General features: G+C 41.6%; 1 protein-coding gene across 1 annotated transcript; it reads left to right on the top strand.

Moving 5' to 3' along the window:
* The first annotated feature begins 386 nt into the window (after nucleotides 1-386).
* On the top strand, nucleotides 387-19,915 carry LOC113451448 (ceramide synthase 4-like). Its single transcript, XM_087919290.1, has 10 exons — nucleotides 387-398; nucleotides 6,888-7,051; nucleotides 10,003-10,060; nucleotides 10,340-10,390; nucleotides 12,354-12,446; nucleotides 13,200-13,328; nucleotides 14,418-14,524; nucleotides 15,672-15,825; nucleotides 17,987-18,127; nucleotides 18,211-19,915. Exons 1-10 carry the CDS (start codon nucleotides 387-389, stop codon nucleotides 18,280-18,282), a joined length of 981 nt encoding a protein of 326 aa, XP_087775416.1. The 3' UTR covers nucleotides 18,283-19,915.
* The last annotated feature ends 53 nt before the right edge of the window (nucleotides 19,916-19,968 follow it).

Below are 19,968 nucleotides of genomic sequence, written 5' to 3'. Positions count from 1 at the left end.
AAACAATGACTCAGCAGAACTCAACGTTGTCTACTTCCACTGAAAACCCCTTCCCCATAATGGGATGTATGGGGCCCCTGGAAGAGCTACAAAACCAATAACCCAGTTATCTCATCTTCCTGCAGGATTTTAATGCAGTGATTATCCACCATGTGATCGCCATCTTGCTCACTGGCTTCTCCTATTGCATCAATTTCATCCCTATCAGTTCACTTGTCATAATTGTAAACGTTGCTTCTGATAGTCTGCTGTATGCAAGTTAAAGCTCAGGAACACTCTTCCTCTACCCTAAGATAAAAATGAATACATTCTTCCCCTTCCACTGTTTAAAAAAACAGAACAAAACACCCTCCTCCATGTTTTTTAGAAAGAGGAAATAAATCTAGATGGTGATCAAGGTGAATGCCTAACCACATCACTGGAGACTGGGAATGGGGTCTGGAGCCAACGGACCCGTGATCTCCCTCAACTGGGACTGTTGGGAGGTTTTGTAAGGTTCTGAGAACAGAGAAGTAGCTGGCAATCCTGAGAGTGAGCAGAGAGAGGGAGCAGAGAGGCTAGGACACCATCCTGAGTGGAGAGCCCAATACTCTATTCCACAGGATGTCATTCTGAAAAGGTGAGACCAAGTTGATAGCCAACTGATAGACAAAAGAGAGACTATAGAGCCTGAGACTATAGCTTACCAGGACCCAAGAGGGAGATCAAATTAAATATCCAATTGCGCTAGCTGATACTGGAAGGAGACTAAGAAACATGATTCTGAGCTCCGAGAGCAATACTGTGATCAGCAGAGAGCAAGGGAGACTGGAGAGAAGCTGATAGCAGAGAGCTGTAATAACAGGAAAATAACAGGGACACCAAAATTTGAGAGAAATCAGTGAAGTCTGAGAGACTGAGAACAGCACAATTCTGAGCTGGAAGTGGTCAGACAGCAGGCTGAAAACTCCATTCTGAACTGAAAGTGGATGAGAATAAGCCAAGGAGAAACCCTTTCATTACTAATCTCTACCTCACCAAAAATCAATCACTCTGAAGCCATTCAAACCAACAGAAATCACATGCCTTCAACTTCTACCTCACCAAGATTCCCTGGGCAGAGACCCTGAGCAGAGATTTCCTGCCAACTGAAATCAGAGTCAGCTATACAAGTAGATCAGATAACAACAGCAAAGCAATAAATCTTTCTCACCAAGTGGATCACCAGCAAAGCAATAATCCTTTACTAGCTGACTTACTACCTCATATAGCACTGATTGCTTCATTATCTCAAAACGTATAACTTTATGACCTCAAGACATATATCAATGATTAGACAATGATGTTTATAAAACAATGTCTCTATAATAATTTCTCTAAAATAATTGATCAATTGATTGATTGTTTGATTGATTAGTGTGATTAGAATGCCTAGTGCAAATAATGTGAATACCAATCAGTGTAATTTAATTGATTAGTAAAATTAATTATTAGTGAAATTAATTGACTAGTGTGATTAAATTGATTAGGGTGATTGTTAATTAGTGAAATTTCTTGACTAGCATTACTAGTGTAATTAATTGATTGGTGCAATATTGTTATTGATCTTGTTTGATTGAACAATTTAACCAACAAACCATCTCAACAAACCCACCATGCCAAGAAAAAAAATCCAATGCCAAACCACAACCCCAAAAGGAAGAAATCCCCACCAATGAGCCACAAGACACATGCCATATATGTCAAGAACCTTTACAGGAGAATGAAAATTCCATCAAATGTTCCCCATATGACAACTACGCTCACCACTACTGCTTGGGATTACCCAAGCAAATGGCTCAATTTCTAGGATCATTCAACCATGGGTTTCCATAGTTCTGTCAAGCATGCAAACCCAAACTGGACAAATACATTGCCCTGTACGAAAGAGTTGATACCTTAGAAACACGAATAACATCCCTAGACACCATAGTAGAATCCCTGGATACTATAAAAACAAGATTAACTAAACTTGAAAACAAAGACACAACCCCAAAAAACTCGAACATTCAATAGCTGCAAACCACATCTTTACTCAACAACCGCAACCACAACCCATTCCACAAAAAAACACAAATCCAACAAATAATGATATCTCAATCCTCATCAAAGAAGCCGTTGAACGTGAATGGACACGTCCCAATGCCATCTTATTTGGTCTTGAAGACAACAATGACAATGATGACATCACAAATGTCCACAATGTCATCAGTGACTATCAAGCATCAAGCATCTCCCCTGATGAAATACTCGACATTTCCCGCATTGGCCCAGAGTTCAGAAACAGTGACAGCTCATTGGCCCCACGCTTCTGCAGGGTCGTTTGCAAAAATGAATTAGCAAATGAAAATTCACTTACACTATAAACTCACTTGCCAAGAGCAACATCAACCATAACAATCTCCATTCTCGCCCTCACCTAACCTTACAGCAACGTGTATGGTCCCATGAACTATGCTCTGAACTCAAAAGACTACAAGAACGAGGAAATACTGCAACTGCCTTTGGGAAAGGGAGTAATGGCCAGCCAAGGAGGAGAGATGCAGCTCTCCTCAACCCTGCTGATGGCTCCCCCTTCTTCACCACCTCTATGGGGTGGCTTAAGCCCCAAATCCAGGTGGCTTGGGGTGCTCCAGTGGTGAGCACAGATCAAAACCCCACATGATCGCGGATTTTGGTCCATCACCGAAGAAGCCCAACTGGAAATCAACTATAATACTAACCTATACATTGACTACTGCACAGAATGTATCAAAAGCAAGACCTTCAACTTAAATCCCAGCTACCATCACCCCAACATCCAACAATAGGCATACACGCCCCTTACTTTCTCCAGACCCACTACTACATATCTAAAATGCAAACTACTCAATGCAAGAAGTCTCGCAAACAAAATGCATGGATTCCTCATCTTACTAAGCACAGCCACATTCGATATTATATTTGTCTGTGAGACATGGTTGAATGCATCTTTTCCAGACACCATTACCTCGGTCAGAGAATATCACGTTTATCGGTCAGATTGCAAAATCCGTAGAAGAGGTGGAGTTGCTATCTTCTATAAAAAATAACTAAATCTAAAAAAGATTCAAATTACACAAGAACTTGCTCTTCCAGAGACCATCATTTGTGAACTGTCCTTAAATACCACTATCCACTTCTTACTATGCTACAGAGCCCCTGATTATGACATAGTTCATGCAAACAAACTAACTTCACTGCTGACATGGGTTGCCTCTTGTCCACACCCTCTTATTTTCCTTGGTGACCTCAATCTACCTCTTATAGATTGGACCCTAAATGAATGTACATCCAAAATCATACATGCAACCCTGTATAATGCCACTGCTACACTGGGACTAGATCAATTAGTAACTAATAACACTGGACTCAACAACTGCCTTGACCTCATCTTCTGCAACAGCTCAAACTCTATTTATGGCCTACAAATACAAGAACACTTTTCTAACAGTGACCACAGTATGATTGACATTTGTCTCAATTTACACCCTCACAAAGAAGATCATAATGATGGATTTCCAAAATACAATTTCAAAAAAGCCAACTATGATCTCATAGATGTTGTCCTATCATTTCTTGATTGGTACATTCTGTTCTCTAACTGTAATACTACAGAAGACCATTATAATGTATTCTTACTTGAAGTTGAAAAAGTCATAAAACTATATGTACCATTAGTAACCCCTAAATACAAAAAAAATTACCCATAACAATAAGAAAACTCCATTTTTTTAAAAAAAACCACTATGGCGTAAAAACAAAACTAGCTATGTAGAAAACTTTAAAAACTGATACAATACCTTATGCCGACAGATAAAGGCAGAATGCACAAATTATTACTGCAAACAAGAGGAAAACTTCCTATGTACAAAATCTATCTGCACTTTCTACAATTTTGTAAACACCAAACTTAAAGACTCACCTCTAAAGAGACCAAATGGAAAAGACTGCAGTGACAAAGCTGTTAAGGCCAACCTGTTCAACACATTCTTCAGCTCAGTTTTTGTTAACAGCAATGGCTCATGCCCCACATTTCCTAGTCATACCACAACTAACTGAAATGATCTACTACATACTGACTTTACAGAAGAAAACAGAAAAGGCTTTATGTAATCTAAAATCATCCCTATCTATTGGCCCTGATAGATTATGTGCATACTTCTTAAAAAAGCTTTTCTCTGCCATAGCAGAACCCCTAAGCATAGGGGTTATATACGACATATCATTCAGAACCAGCTCCTTACTGGACCTATGGTCCTTAGATTAGTCATCACCAATCTTCAAAAAAGGTGACCCCAGCCTGGTTGAAAACTACAGACCAATCTCATTATGTCGTGTCACGTGCAAAGTCATGGAATCAATCATTAACCAATTCATCACCCTCCACTTAGAGTCAAACAACCTACTCTCCAAAAAAAACAATTTGGTTTCAGGAAAAAATTGTCCTGCAGCCTACAACTCCTATACTGCAAAAACATATGCAAAAACATCCTATACGGCAAAAACATCTACTCGACCAGGGTAAAGCAATAGATGCAATTTACATAGACTTCTGCAAAGCCTTTGATTCAGTGGTACATGACAAACTACTGTTAAAACTAAAGTCTTATGGCATTTCTGGATCCCTTCATAAATGGATTACTGCATTTCTGTCAAACAGGCAACAAATAGTAAAAACAGAGAGCACTATATCAAACCCTGCTCCAGTTAACAGCAGTGTCCCCCAAGGTAGTGTTCTAGGACCCACATTCTTTATACTCTATATAAATGACCCTTGTGATCACCTTATAAGCAATTGCATCCTCTTCGCAGATGATGTAAAACTACTCAACACCACCGACAGTGTTACTGCTCTTCAATCACACTTTGATTATGTGTCTGAATGGTCAAACAATTAGCAACTCCAAATCTTGACCAACAAATGCTCTGTCCTACACATTGGTAAAAAAAATCAGCACACCAAATACAAACTAGGTGGTTATGACCTCTTTCATGACCCTCACTCTACCAAGGATCTAGGAGTACTCATATCTAATGACCTAAGGGCAGAACTCACTGTAACAGCATTGCCAAAAAGGCATTAAGAATTGTAAATCTAATCTTACAAAGCTTCTCCTCTGGAAATATTGAATTGCTAATTAAGGTATACCAAACCTTTGTTAGACCAATACTCAAATACAGCTTATCTGTCTGGAATCCGCACTGTATATCTGACATTAATACAATTGACCAAGTCCAGAAGTATTTCACAAAAAAAGTACTACACTCCTCTGCTCACAACAGAATACCCTATATCACCACACTTGAAATTTTGGGCTTGGACAATCTTGAACTATGCCACCTACGGTTGGACTTAAGCATAGTGCACAAAATTATCTGCTACAATGTCCTACCAGTCAATGACTACTTCAGCTTCAACCGCAACAATACAAAAGCACACAACAGATACAAACTCAATGTTAACTGCTCCAAACTTGATTGCAGAAAGTACAATTTTCAATGCCTGGAATGAACTACCTGACTCTGTAATTACATCCTCAAAACCCCACTCCTTTAACCTCAAACTATCCACTATTGACCTCACCCCATTCCTAAGAGGTCTGTAAGGGACGTGCATAAGTGCACCATCGTGCCTCCTGTTCCTGTCCTATTGTCCCCATTTAATTGTAACTATTTTCTGTATTCTTACTCATGTTTATACTTATACCTATTATTTTGTAAGTGATTGACAAATCAAATAAATAAATAAATAAAATCTCACCAGAGCTTACAGAGACAGGCCGTTCCACCTGGATGGCTGTGACAAAATTTATATCAACCATCCTTTCCCTTATTAAGAGTTTCGGCTGTGACCAAGACAAAGCTAAGGCCAGCTGAGTCTCATCAAACCCAGGAGTTAGCAAGACAAAGTGAGTTGCCCCCACCTGGTGAATTCCAGCAGATTTTACATTGGAACATAAATCTTGGAAGAGGAAATCCACAGGGGATACATTAAGAATTACGGTTCCATTGACAATTGCAAAGAAAAGCAATTGTCCTATGCAATTATTATTAGATTTGTTTGCATACCAGAAAAGGAAAAACATTTTTGTGTCTCTTAGTTGTAATCCACAGAGATGGACTTGAAATGATGGTGAAGTTGGATATTTGACTTAACATGAAACTGAGCCTCTGCAGACAAAATGTAGTTTTGATAGAAAAATTGTAGCTCAGGGTTGAAGTAAGGGATTCTTGGTGCTCTCTGACATTGTGTATGGTCCTGCCTTGCCACCCTTCTCAGGAAAGCAGAACTGTACAAATGAAAAGCATTTCAAAAAGAACTTTTATTGGAAGGCAGTTATAGCAGAAAGAATGTAGGCGTGTCCCACTGCAAGCCCTATACAAGTTGGTAGAGCCAGGTCTTCACACTTTTCTGAAAGGTCAGGAGTGTGGAGGCCCCCCTTTCTGTTTTTCTCTCCCTCCCTGTGTCCTGCATGAGTATTCATAGCAAAGAGAATTTGAGGAAAAATTAAAAACTGAGGCCTGTTGCATTTCCTCCTCCTTCTCCTCTTCTATATTCTGGAATCTCAAGTAATGAGTGTCTTTTTTTGTTTCCAACATTATCACAGTGTTTTCTAGCTCTTTATCTGCTTGTGTCAATTTATAATTTATATCATTCACTTTTTTCTCTACTTGTTCTGATTTTTCCTCCATTTTCTGGATTCTTTGCTAATTTTTTTGTTATCATTTGTTGGAAATTCTCAAGTTTTTCACCCGTATTTTGAATTTTTTTCTTTCATCTCTCCCATCTCATTTCTCACTATATCTTTCCTTATCTCACTATGATTTTTTGTCATGGACTCCTATAGCACCTGTGCAGCTTTTCTCACCTGGTTCTGCCTCCTTCCATCCAGGAAGAAGTCAGCGGCTTAGCCAAGCAGTGCGACCTCCAACCAAGACAGATAGAGAGGTGGTTCCGATATAGACTGAATCAGAACCGGCCCGGTTTGACCAAAAAATTCTGTGAAGCCAGGTGAGTGGAAACTCTTGGGCAGGGCAATTCATGTGCAGTCCATGTGGACCAGAGTATTTCTTTGTACCCAACAGGATCTTTGTCACTGCTAACTTTACAAGAAGATTCTGAATGATTTAAGAAGGATGTTTGTGTTGGATGTCCAGTAGGAATATACATATTAATTGATCAAAGGTGCTTCTTCCAAAGTTTCTATACTTAAGAGTGGGTTTCTGAGCTTGAAGAAAGTTCTCCGGGGAAGGAGAAGTCTTTGAAATCAACCAATCCACTGTGTAGTTGGATTCTTTCAGAAAGCTTTGGACATAGGGAAGAAGAGACCAAGTGAACCATCAGGTGGGATGGGGCAATGGGAGAAGATGGCAAGGAAGTGAATGGCAGTAGCCACAAAGTGGAACTGCTTAATTCATTCTTTGCACTTGTCTACATGCAGAAGGAAAAAAAATACCCCAACCTACCAAAAGTAGAACCATAAAAACAGACTAGTAGTACATGTCCAAATAGGTAAGAAATGTTAAGAAATACTTGTCCACTCTAGATGAGTTCAAATCTCCAGGACCAGATGGTTTATATACCAGAATTCTGAAGGAGCTGGAAGATGCGATCTCAGAATCACTGAACTATATCTTCAAAGATCCTAGAACATTGGGGAATTACCAAAGGATTTGGAAAGGTGTTGGTGAGATTCCCATCTTCAAAAAAGGAGGAAAAAATGGATCCAGGAAATTACAGATCTATCAGTCTGCCCTCAATACCTGTGAAGATCCTGTAAAAGAATATCAGGCAACAAATCAGGGAACATCTACCGTGTTTCTCCAACAGTACGACCTCCCCCAATAAGGAAGACCCAGCATGTTTTCTAGGCATAAAATGAAATTAAGCCCCTCCCCCCAAATTTAGGCCTATTTTTAACATGCAAAATGGGGGGAAGGGTGGGGGACTTGCTGTTAAGAGCGCCCCGGGGGCAGCAATTCCTCACCACCAGCTCCTCCTAATGGGCGATCATGGCAGAGCTTGGAGAGCTCCCTACTCCTGCCAAGCACCTTTGTGGCAGACCCAAGACCTTCAATGCCCACCACTGTTGATTTCCCTTCTGCCCATGCCGCCACTGCGTTTGGAGCTGCCACTTCCATGTTTGGAGCACCACTGCTGTTTGGAGCACCGCTGCTGTTTGGAGCTGCTGCTTCTGCATTTGGAGCTGTTGCTGCGTTTGGAGCTGCCGCTTCCACGTTTGGAGTCCTGCCACCGTTTGGAGCACTGCTGCTGTTTGGAGCTGCCACTTCTGCATTTGGAGCTGCTGCTGCGTTTGGAGCTGCCACTTCCGCATTTGGAACCCCACCGCTGTTTGGAGCACTGCCACTGTTTGGAGTTGCCATGTCCACATTTGGAGCTGCTGCCATGTTTGGAGCTGCTGCTTCTGCGTTTGGAGCACTGCTGCTGTTTGGAGCACCACTGCCATTTGGAGTGCCGCCACCACTCCAAACACGGCGGCAGCTCCAAACGCAGAAGTGGCAGCTCCAAACATGATGGCAGTGCTCCAAACGGCGGTGGCACTCCAAATGGCAGTGGCACTCCAAACACGGAAGCGGCAGCTCCAAATGTGGCAGAATAATGGGCAGAAGGGAAAGCAACAGCGGCGGGTGCCAAAGGTCTTGGGTCTGCAGCAAAGGTGTTTGGTGGGAGTAGGGAGCTCTCTGAGCTTCACCATGATCACCCGTTAGGAGCGGCTGGTGGCGAGGCTATCCGCGGGGCGCTCTAGATGGGGATGCAAGGGGGGGAATTAAGTCACCCTCGAAAAGACAGCCTAGGACTCAAAAAATGTAAGATCTGGCCTTATTTTATGAGAAACATGGTAGAGGCAAGCAAAGTTATAACTAGATACCAACATGTGTTTGTCAAAAACATATTATGCCAAACAAAACTTATTGCATTCTTTGATAAAATGACTAAATTATTGGACCAGCAAAATGCTGTAGGCATAGTATGCTAGGTCCTCAATAAAGCATTTGACAAAGTAGACCACAACCTACTACTTGATAAGAGAGAAAAACGTGGAATAGACATCATTTTCATCAGAAGGATTTGTAACTGGCTGATACACCACATTCAACATTTAGTCCTCAATGGAACTACATCAGAGGGAAGTATGCAGTCCAGTTCCCCAAGGTTCTTTCTTGGGTCCAGTATTTTTTGACATCGCCATCAATGCTTTAGATGAGGGAATAGATGGGGAACTCATGAAATTTGCACATGACAACAAGCTATTGGGAATAGCAAAAACTTTAGAAGATAGTTTCAAGATCCAGAAAATTCTCGAGAGAATTGAACATTGGACCTATCCAAAGTCACTTCTTTCTCTTTTTTCCCTTCACCATTTTTCCACTATTTTCATTTTCATTTTATATTTTGGAAAGTTTATTAAAATTATATTTTAAAAAGACAATTTGTGTGATGCAAAGGAAAGCATCCCCCTTCAGCATCTTTACAATACTGGTACCAATGTGTTTTGGCCTCCAAACCAGTGCAGGGCCCAATTAGGTTGTCAAAGAGCACATCTGTTGGGTCCCAAAGGTGGTTTTTTAAAGAGTCAACTGGACTTTCCAGAGAGAAACAGGATTCAACTAGGCGGCTTCTCTGCAGCCCAGGAGCTATTTCTGAAAGGAGGGGGACTCGCTCTGCTGCAGCGAAAGGCAGGCAAGAATGGCCGGCCTGGTGGGCAGGCAAAAGCAGGCTGCAGGCATGTCGTGCATGTGCATGATATTGCGCATGTGCGATAGGGACTGACTGGGCAGGGAGAGGAGAAGCAGGCAGAGAGTGAGCAGAGGTCGATTTACCAGTTCTCCGAACTACCGGAGAACGTAACACCTGGTTCTACCAAACTGGTACGAACCAGTAGAATCCCACCCCTGCTGTTTTCCAATTACCCTGATGTGTTTTTTCTGATTGTTTTCCAGCTGGAGATCCGTGCACTCCCTTACTTATCTCTTCATGACATTGGCTGTCCTTTATGATGTGAGTGCCAACTTTACCTACTTCTGTTGGTCATTGTAAAAAAAACCCTAGTCATGTATATGACTGGGTGTGACCTTCTCTGCCTCCCACTTCCTAACATGTAATTATACTTTTTTGATGAGCAAAACAGGGTCCATTTTTGAACTCTTTCCAAATATCTTAGTGACTAAAGTTGCTTTGTAATCTCCTTTTCCTTCCATTGTCCCCTTCATGTCAGGTCTAAAGGAGTGTTGGTGGGCTGGTATGATGCGATTCCTAATGAACAATTTCTTCTTGCAGAAACCCTGGTTCTGGAACATTCGCGAATGTTGGGTTGGGTACCCACTGAAGGTAAGTTATCAGGAGATATTCAAATTAACATTTCAAGCAGAAAATGTGCATCAATCCCTTTTGCAAAAATAATATGAAAGTGCAATCCATCCTGCCCTGACTTTCGAAACATGACATTCATCCAAGCTTTAGGAATTCAATTCTTTCCTGTTCTTGAAGCTGAAAAGAAAGTGATTAAGCAGCAATAAGAAATACCACATGAGGCCAAGTGTAAGGAAATTCTCAGCATGCCCTGGGCAAAATCATTGGACTTTTCTAACTTTCCTAGCAAACAAATTTATCATCCAAAAGATGGAGGAGGGAATAGAGTGACAACTATGTTAGACTTAATTAAAATGAATAGGAATGATAATGCAGGCACAAGTAATAGAACAAAGACTAGTGAGCTGATTTTAACAAACTAAGAAAGACAAGAGGAAGGATTCCATGGATGGAAATTATAGAGTGAAAACCAATTCATGGTACTTGGGAAATTTGCAAAAACAAAGTAAAAAAGCCCAAACAAAACCAATGCCACAGAGAAAGAGAAACAAGGAACTCAAAATGAGATCAGCATGGTTGAACAAAGAATTCTGTGACAAATTGAGAGACAGAATGAACTTAGGAAAAATGTCCTGACAGTTAGAACAATTAATCAGTGGAACAACTTGCCTCCAGAAATTGTAAATGCTCCAACACTGGAAGTTTTTAAGAAGAGATTGGATAACCATTTGTCTAAAATGGTATAGGGTTTCCTACCTAAGCAGAGGGTTGGACTAGAAGACTCCAAGGTCCCTTCCAACTCTGTTATTCTAATGTAGTATCATCTCCTCCTTGTTAAGGTAGAACAATGTGAGATAGACAGTATCACTACCAGATGGATTTGCAGTTGGCTGACCAACCACACTCAGCAAGTGGTCCACAATGGAACAATGTCTAGATAGAGAGAACCATGCAATGGTGGCACCTCAAAATAATGTCTTGGTCTCAGTGCTCTTCAAGTTCTTCATCAATCGCCTAGATGAGGATGTCAAAGGGGTGTTCATCAAATTTGTGAATGACACTAAGATGGGGGGAATTGCTAACACACTCCAATTCTGGTTACCATGATGCCAAAAAAGATGTTGTGGCCCTAGAAAAAGTGAGCGAAGGGTAACAAATATGATATGGAGTCCAGAGGATAAATTGTATGATGAATGACTAATGGAACTACCTTATATATGTTTAGGCCAGAGGTGTCAAACTTGATTACATTGTGGGCCACATCAGGGGTATGTGTGGTCTCGGAGGCTGGGGTAGGCGTGATCAGCTTAACGTCACTCATGTTGGGATTGCCTGAGATGGCCAGAGCACTCTGTCAGAAAAAACAGCTCTCAAGCTCTATTTCCAGCTGTGACAGCCTCCTGCAACCCCTGCCACCCAAACCAGAGCTAGCAGTGGCCCTCCTGAGCTCTGTATCCAACTGCAATGGCCTCCTACAAACCTTTGCCATTGGAAATGTAGCTAGTGAGAGCCCTCCCAGCTCCATTTTCACTGGCAGAGGCACCATGGGCCAGTCCCTCACTTTTTTCAGGGCGGCCCTGCAAGCCAGATCAAAGCAACCCATGGGTCAGATTCACCCTGTGGGCCTTGAGTTTGACACCCCTGGTTTAGCTAATGAAGAGAATGCTGATGGGAGAGTTGAAAACGGTCTACCAGGACTAGAAGGGCATCACACTGTAGATTTATTCTCTGCAACACCTGAGGGCAGGACAAAAATATGGGTCTAGAAAGATCCTTTTCAGACATGAAATGTTAAGAGAAGCCCCTTGCACATGGGGGCTCTCTAGCACAGTATTTCTCAAACTTGACAACGTTAAGACATGTGGACTTCAACTCCTAAAATGCTCCAACCACCACGAACACAGTACTGGATATTGTCTTCACTTCGGAAGCTGAGAATTGGGATTACATGACACCATTTCTCTTCATTTATGCTTTGCAGCCTCTCCATCCAAGCCTTTATGTCTACTACCTCCTGCAATTCTCCTCGTATTTGACCTTAGTTATCTCAATGCCTTTTGACGTCAAACAGAAGGTGAGTGAGCTCTGGCAGAAGAAATGTGGTCCAGCTGGTCGGAAAACTCCATTCAGATTCCAGAAGGAAATGTGTGTCTTCCTTTTAGTGCAGTACCAGCATTTATGCATTTTGGTTAATTTATGTGGCAGCCCATCTGGCCAGTGCAACTCAGGTCGTTCACTTGAAAACTCCACAACCAATCAAATGAAGAGGAAAAGTAAAACAAAAACAAAACAAAGGTGCTAGTTTGGTGTATCTTAAGATGCAAAACTATATGCTATTGGTATGACCTTTAAGTACATCATAGGGCAACAATTTTTGAACTGGGGTACCTCAAATGGGCTAACATATGGAATGCACCCAAAATCTGGAAGCAAAGAACTTCTGCCTGCTTTAGAGCTCCTGGCTGCTGCACTGCTGTGCTGTTAATGAGAGTATATGCTCTTCTTTTTCAATTTTGTGTGACAGTTTCCCAGCCAGTCTCACAATCGCTTGCTACATTCCTCCACCCAGCAGCAGCCATATACCTGTTTTCTGGGAAGGGGAAGGGGGAAGGGAAGGGAAGGGTAGGGAAGATAAGGGAAGGGAAGGGAGGATGGATTTCCAATACTTTTCACAAGATTCTCAAAGGTAAGGAAATATTTCTGAAACAATGACTCAGCAGAACTCAATGTTGTCTACTTCCACTCAAACCCCTTCCCCATAATGGGATGTATGGGCCCCCTGAAGGAGCTACAAAATCAATAACCCAGTTATCTCCTCTTCCTGCAGGACTTTAATGTGATGATTGTCCACCATGTGATCAGCATGTTGCTCATTGGCTTCTCCTATTGCGTCAATTTCATTCCTATTGGTTCACTTGTCCTGATCCTACATGGTGCTCCCGATACTCCATTGTATGTAAGTTAAAGTTCAGGAACACTCTTCCTCTTGCCTAAGATACAAAAAAATGAATACTTTCTTCCCCTTTCTTTCTTTTTGAAAAAAAAAAACCCTCGTCCCTGTTTTTGGGAAAGAAGAAATAAATCTAGAAATTTATACCAGCCTTCTCTTGCTTGCGGTCTGCTGGATGTGTTGGGATCAGCTAAATAATTGATGTCATAATCCCAATCTGAAAAGCTTGTTTGAAGGTTGAGAAAATAATAATTCCAAGAAAGAAGCAGCCTGAATAAAATTGGGGCTGAAATTGTTTCAAATTTTAGATATCCAGTTATAAGTTTGAAAGCATGTTTGTTCTGTATTCAACACAAAATATTTGGAAATGAGCCAACCCTCACTTGTGGGTGACTAAGCTATCCCCATCTGGCTTTGCTTGCAAGCTGGTCCAGGTTTCTCATTTTTGTATTCTGCAAACTACAATTCCCAGGATCCTGGTGGGAGATAGAATACAGGTCGTACATCTTAAACTCACAGAAATGTGCCACCATATTCTGAAAGCTAAGTGTTCTCACAACAGGAGCCTCAGCCACTCAACAATTTCTGTCCTAAAGGTGCTTTTTCAAGAGGCAGCTGGACTTTCTGATTTTTCTTTGAAGATGTTTCACTTCTATAAAGGAAGCTTCTTCAGCTCTGACTGGATAGTGGGGAATGGAAGGATTTATATTCCTTGCAGACAGCTGGTCATTTGCATTATTTTAGTGAGTCATTAAGCCCACCTGGATGTTTTTCTGTGTCCTTAACTGAGTAATCCAAATTTTTGTGGAGCTTTCTTGGGTGCAGCCAAGTGGCTCAACCTTTAAGGAGCCTCAACAACTTGCTAAAAGGATGCAAATGACCGGCTGTTTGCAAGGAGTATAAATCCTTCCATTCCTCACCATCCATAACTGAAGAAGCTTCTTGGATGAGAAATAAAACATCTTCCAAGGAAAACCAGAAAGTCCAGTTGCCTCTTGAAAAAAACAAAAACTTTTGGGACAGCCATGACCTGGATGACTGAGAATCTCCATAGATATCAACAGTTACTGTTTCTTTTTCTCTTTTTTTCCCCAGGCTGCAAAGGTGTTTAACTACCTGAAGTGGCAGAAAACCTGCAACACACTCTTTATCATTTTCTCAGTGGTATTCCTCTTTAATCGTGCCATCTTTTTTCCTTACAAGTATGTTTCGGGAATGCATGCAAAAAGGGCGGGAATTTGACAGCACAATTGCAGTGCCATCTTTTTGTGACATTTCTCCTCACATCTTTGGGACATGTTTTTTTTTGTCATATTGTGATGACCAAAATTGGATGCAGTATTCCAAGTGTGGCTGTAGTAAGGCTTTGTTAGAACCAGTTTAAAAAGCCTTATTACAGCCATACTTGGAATTCTGCATCCAGTTTGGGTCACCACAATGTAAAGAAGATGTTGAGACTCTGGAAAGAGTGCAGAGAAAAGCAACAAGAATGACTAGGGGGCTGCAAGTTAAAATATATGAAGAACAGTTGCAGGATTTGGATATGTCTATTCTAGAGAAAACAAGGACTAGGCGTGACATGATAGCAGTCTTCCAATATTCGAGGGGCTCTTTCAAAGATGGGGAGGGTGCCAAACTATTTTCCAAAGCACCAAAATGCAAGGCAAGAAACAATGGATGAAAACTAATTAAGGAGACAAGCATTCATAGAACTAAGGAGAAATTTCCTAACAGTGAAAGCAATCATCTAATGGAATAGCTTGCTGTCGGAAGTTGTGGGTGCTCCATCACTGGAGGCTTTCAAGAAGAGACTGGGCGGCCATTTGTCTGAAAGTCTGAAATGGTATAGAATCTCCTGCTCAAGCAGAGGCTGGGCTAGATGACCTCCAAGATGCCTTCCAAGCCTATTATTCTATGTTCTATCTCAGCTTGTAACTGCTTGTAAACAAGTAGAAGTTTCAATCTGCATGTAACCCATCAAACTTCCAGAATTGGGAAGTAACATCCATTTCCTGCCTAAGCAGAGGGTTGGACTAGAAGACTTCCAAGGTCCCTTCCAACTCTTCTCCTCTCCTCTCCTCTCCTCTCCTCTCTCTTCCCTTCCCTTCCCTTCCCTTCCTTCCCTTCCCTTACCTTCTCTTCCATTCCATTCCATTCTAAATCACTGTTATTCTCTATTAAAATACTTCCATTTTAAGCAATTTTGGCTAAAGCCATTCAGATCATCTGTTCTTGTTTTGAAGCCCTAATGGATATCCCGAATTCCTAACGCCATTGGTTATCTCAGCCTTGAAAAGTAGAGATAACCCATATTCCTCTTTCTTTTTCCATCCCCTCTCCCTCCTCAAGGATTCTCTACAGCACAATTTACCATTTCGCAGAGACCCATGAGCTTTATTTTTACTACTTCTTCAATGCCCTCCTGATGCTCGTGTATGTTCTCAATGTTTGCTGGTCCTACACAATCATCCTCATGCTTTATAGGTTCCTGATCCATGGCAAGGTAAGGACAGTAAGGTAAGGACAGTAATTGGTCACTTGTGAATTGGGCACATAGGAACAGAAGGCACATGTTGGGGAGGGGGAAGAAGACCACCAATTACCATATTTTTCAGACTATAAGATGCACTTCCACCCAAAAACATGGGTTGAAATGTCTGTCCATCTTAAAGAGCAAATACGGGTCCATTCTGGGCCTCCCAAAGCCACTGTGTGTCCCATTTTTTGGCCTCCCTGACACCGAGGAGGTCAAAAATGGGACCCATGGAAGCAAAACACTATATTTTTCCTTGTTTTCCTCCTCTAAACTTAGGTGTGTCTTATGGTCTGGTGCGTGTTATAGTCCAAAAAATATGGTACTTTCGTTTAACCCTGCTGCACGTTTGTTTTTATTCCATGTTGAATGATGCAAGATTCCTGGGCTCTGCTTGCATCTGTGATAGGCGGGTGAGAATTGGAATGGAAGAAACCACATATGTTCAACCACGTTCCCTAGCCAAAATAGACTTTTAGACACAAACACTTACATTACCGTACACTCCTAAATGGTGGCCTTATAATGGCAGTGGGAAAGGACATGGGATCAAACCAGTGGTGGGATTCAATTTTTTTTTACTACTGCTTCTGTGGGTGTGGCTTGGTGGGCATGGCTTATTGGTCATGTGACTGGGTCGGTGTGGCCCAATTTAGCAGTCCATTTTGCCAATTACCAGTCCATTAAACAATTCACAGCAGCCCCCTTTTGCATTCTGGCAAATAAGCTGAGCTAATAAACAACAGACTATAGGAGAGGTGAGAGGTAAGAGCGGGGCCAGTGAAAATTTTCCCTACCGGTTCTACGAACCACTTAAATTTCCCAAACCGGTCTGAACCTCCTGAATACCATCCCTGGATCAAACCCACCATAACACCTAGTGCCCCATTGTCACCGCTGAACACAACCTGAAAATCCTAACCCCCAGGACTTTTTTTTGTAGGGGGAGGAATATCAAAATAAGGGACCCTGTCCCCCTCCTGTCTACAACAGTCAAGCAAGCACACTAAAACTCTAAAACTCTTCGGAAAGTTTTCAGGGTCACCGAAAAGACTATATGCTGCAGCATCTCATTTTCTGGTCCCTCTGGCAATTTGCTATGGTGGGGGGCCACCCACCTTCATTTTCATGATAGAAAATGGCCCCCCAAAATGTACAATCCAGACTCTGGCTGTGTTCAAGTGGGAGTTCAACTCTGACCCTCTCAACCCCAGAGCTTAAGGAGAGGAGAAGGACCATGGATTGGGTATTTGAAGAGGTACCAGAGATAACATGGATATCTCGAGCTTGCAGGGGGTTCAAGCCCCCAAGGCCTCTTAAACATTTTTTAATTATTTTTTGTATTAATTACATTTGTTAGTGCTTAATACACATCGTGTTGTCTGGGTATTGAATTTTACATATTACGTTCTTAATCTCCACCTCTTTTTTCCAATCACTGATAAAATAGATTCCATATTTGATAATATTCTGTACGTTCTTTCTGTTTAATTTTTAATGTCAGTCTGTACATTTCTGCACATTCTAGAATCTTCTTAATTATTTCTTCAACTCGTGGTGTTACTTCATTTTTCCAGCATTGCGCAAATACAACTCTCACTGTTGTCAAGTTGTGCAATATTAAATACATACTTTTCTTATTAGGTTTACCTGATATTATACCTCATAAAACCATCCCTAATAAATTAATTATGTCTATTCATTAGGTTTAAAATCTACATGCTTTCCAATAATCTTTTCTAGCCATTTATATATTTCTCCCAGTTTTTTTGGCTTACCACAAGTCCACCATATATAATATGTGCCTGTTTTTTTATTCCATTTCCAACATTTGCTAGACATATTTTTAAACATTTTAGCCAATGGTCAGTGCCATCCATAAAACATTTTATATAAGTTTATTTATGCAAAGTTGCCATTAACAACGGCCTCTTTAACATGTTGAAGTCCCTTCTTCTAAAGAGCCATGGACTTGCCTGTATGCCATGCAAAACATAGCATGGCCCTTTGGTTGTACAAAAGATAAGCATCTCCAATGGAAAAGGCCAGTTGTGTGCCCCCAAAAGGTTTTTTGCCCTCTGATGGACTCTAATTGAGCAGGATTGAAGAGAGGTGACATTCTCTGTTGTAGTTGGAAAAGGATGCACGGAGCGACTCAGAGAGCAGCGAGGAAGAGGATGTGGATGAAGAAGAGGATGTGGATGCAGTGGACCAGAAGGCAGAACAAAAACACACACCAAACAAAACAGCACTATTGTCAAGGAATTGCATGGTAGGTGTCCAAATGAGGTCATAGACACTGACACATACCTGTAGTTTTATATGAACAAATATGTTTAACATTTTTATTCACAGAAGGCAGGGTGGTCACAGAGAGGAGGGCGTCAAGCTATTTTCCAAGGCACCCGAAGGCCAGACAAGGAATAATGGATGGAAACTGATCAAGGAGAGATTCAACCTAGAAATAAGGAGGAATTTTCTGACAATAAGAACAATCAACCAATGGAACGAAAGTTGCCTTCAGATGTTGTGGGAGCTTCGTCACTGGAAACTTTCAAGAAGAGACTGGACTGCCATCCGTCATTAAAAATGGTGTAGGGTCTCCAGCTTGGGCAGAGGGTTGAACTAGATGACCTACAAGGTCCCTTTCAAGTGTTGGATTCTACTCCACTCCACTCACTCCACTCCACTCCTTTGTATTGTATCTATTTCTGCTCCATTAATTCTATTCTATATTCTATTCCTGTGATGGCAAACCTGTGGCACATGTGCCAGAGGTGGCAGTCAGACCCTTCTCTGTGGGCACGTGTGCTGTTGCCAGATGCTCTCCTGGTTTCTGATGTGCACATGAACACCACCCACTAGAGTTCGCAAGAGCCACAGCACGGGAAAATGGCCTGAAAATGGCCCCCCAAATGGCCTGAAAATGGGCCCCAAACCACCAAAAAACAAGCATGCATGCACCAGCCAGCTGGTCTTTAGGTTTCTGGTGCTTCAGAACATGCACATGGATGTGCATGCATGCACATTCTGGTTTGGGCACTCTGTGCCAAAAAAGTTCACCATTATTGTTCTATTCCATTTTTCTATTCTATATTCTATTCTATATTCTATTCTATGTTCGATTCTGTTCTACTGCATTCATTTCTATTTCTAATTTCATTCCTTCCCTTCCCTTTCTATTTCTATTATTTCTATTCTATTAATTCTACTCTATTCTATATTCTATTCTATTCTATTCTATTCTATTCTATTCTATTCTATTCTATTCTATTCTATTCTATTCCTATTCCTATTCCTATTCCTATTAGTTCTATTTCTATTGTCAGGCAAACAAGAACATCATGAGGTAAATCACAAACAACGTACAGCGCACACAGAAGAAAAAAGCGGGAAAAGGGGAAACTCCCCCTTTACACCCACAGCAACCCATCATAGCAAAGATTGCCTCATGCAGGAATTAGCACTCTCTACAATGGAGGTGTGTGCATACGGGCATGCAGACGTGCTTGCCAGCCACTTGTGCCAACCATCCCCTCTTCTTCCCCCCACCGGCCCCTAAATCCGGAAACATTGGTGAACTCTGCCCTAGAATATAAAATGAGAATGGACTCCCTCCTTCTAGCACTGATGTGGTCACCTAGTTTGGTCATGAAAGGTTTGCCAGAAAATAAGCAATGTGTCAGGTGCCATAGATCTCAATCGGGATGCTGGCATTCTAGTGGGAGCAGGGATTCTTTTACATGGAGTTTTCTTTTCTTCCTTTCATGGCTTTGTTGCATCTTTTGGGGAAATTGGGAGCAGGGAAGAACGTGCCTCGGGCCATCTGTTTTGTCTCACCACCGGAGAAGTGAGATCATAGGACCTAGGAATTGTTATCACCTCCTCAGTCTGATGTTCTCACATCTTCCCACCTTGGGATTGGCTTGAAGTTGAACTGGACATTGGGAGAAGCATCAGAGTAAATGGTTTAACCTAATGCTTTGGCATGGGAAATTCAGATCCTGCCTACCCTCTCTTTGCTATCACTGTCTTCCAATAAAGGTTCATTTTGAAATGCTTTTTGTTTCTGCAATTGTGCTTTCCTGAGAAGGCTGGCGAAGCAGGACCATA

The sequence above is a fragment of the Pseudonaja textilis genome, chromosome 1 (assembly GCF_049901715.1).
Source record: "Pseudonaja textilis isolate UNSWEBS1 chromosome 1, rPseTex1.2, whole genome shotgun sequence".
Taxonomy (NCBI): domain Eukaryota; kingdom Metazoa; phylum Chordata; class Lepidosauria; order Squamata; family Elapidae; genus Pseudonaja; species Pseudonaja textilis.
Note: the sequence above shows the minus strand (reverse complement) of the source record. Positions and strands in the feature narration are given on the sequence as shown.

Excerpts from the sequence above, each read along its gene's own strand:
- LOC113451448 (XM_087919290.1), top strand. Across the intron at positions 7,052-10,002 it reads AAAAAATTCTGTGAAGCCAG|CTGGAGATCCGTGCACTCCC; the intron begins GTGAGTGGAAAC and ends ATTGTTTTCCAG. Across the intron at positions 15,826-17,986 it reads GGTTCCTGATCCATGGCAAG|TTGGAAAAGGATGCACGGAG; the intron begins GTAAGGACAGTA and ends TCTCTGTTGTAG.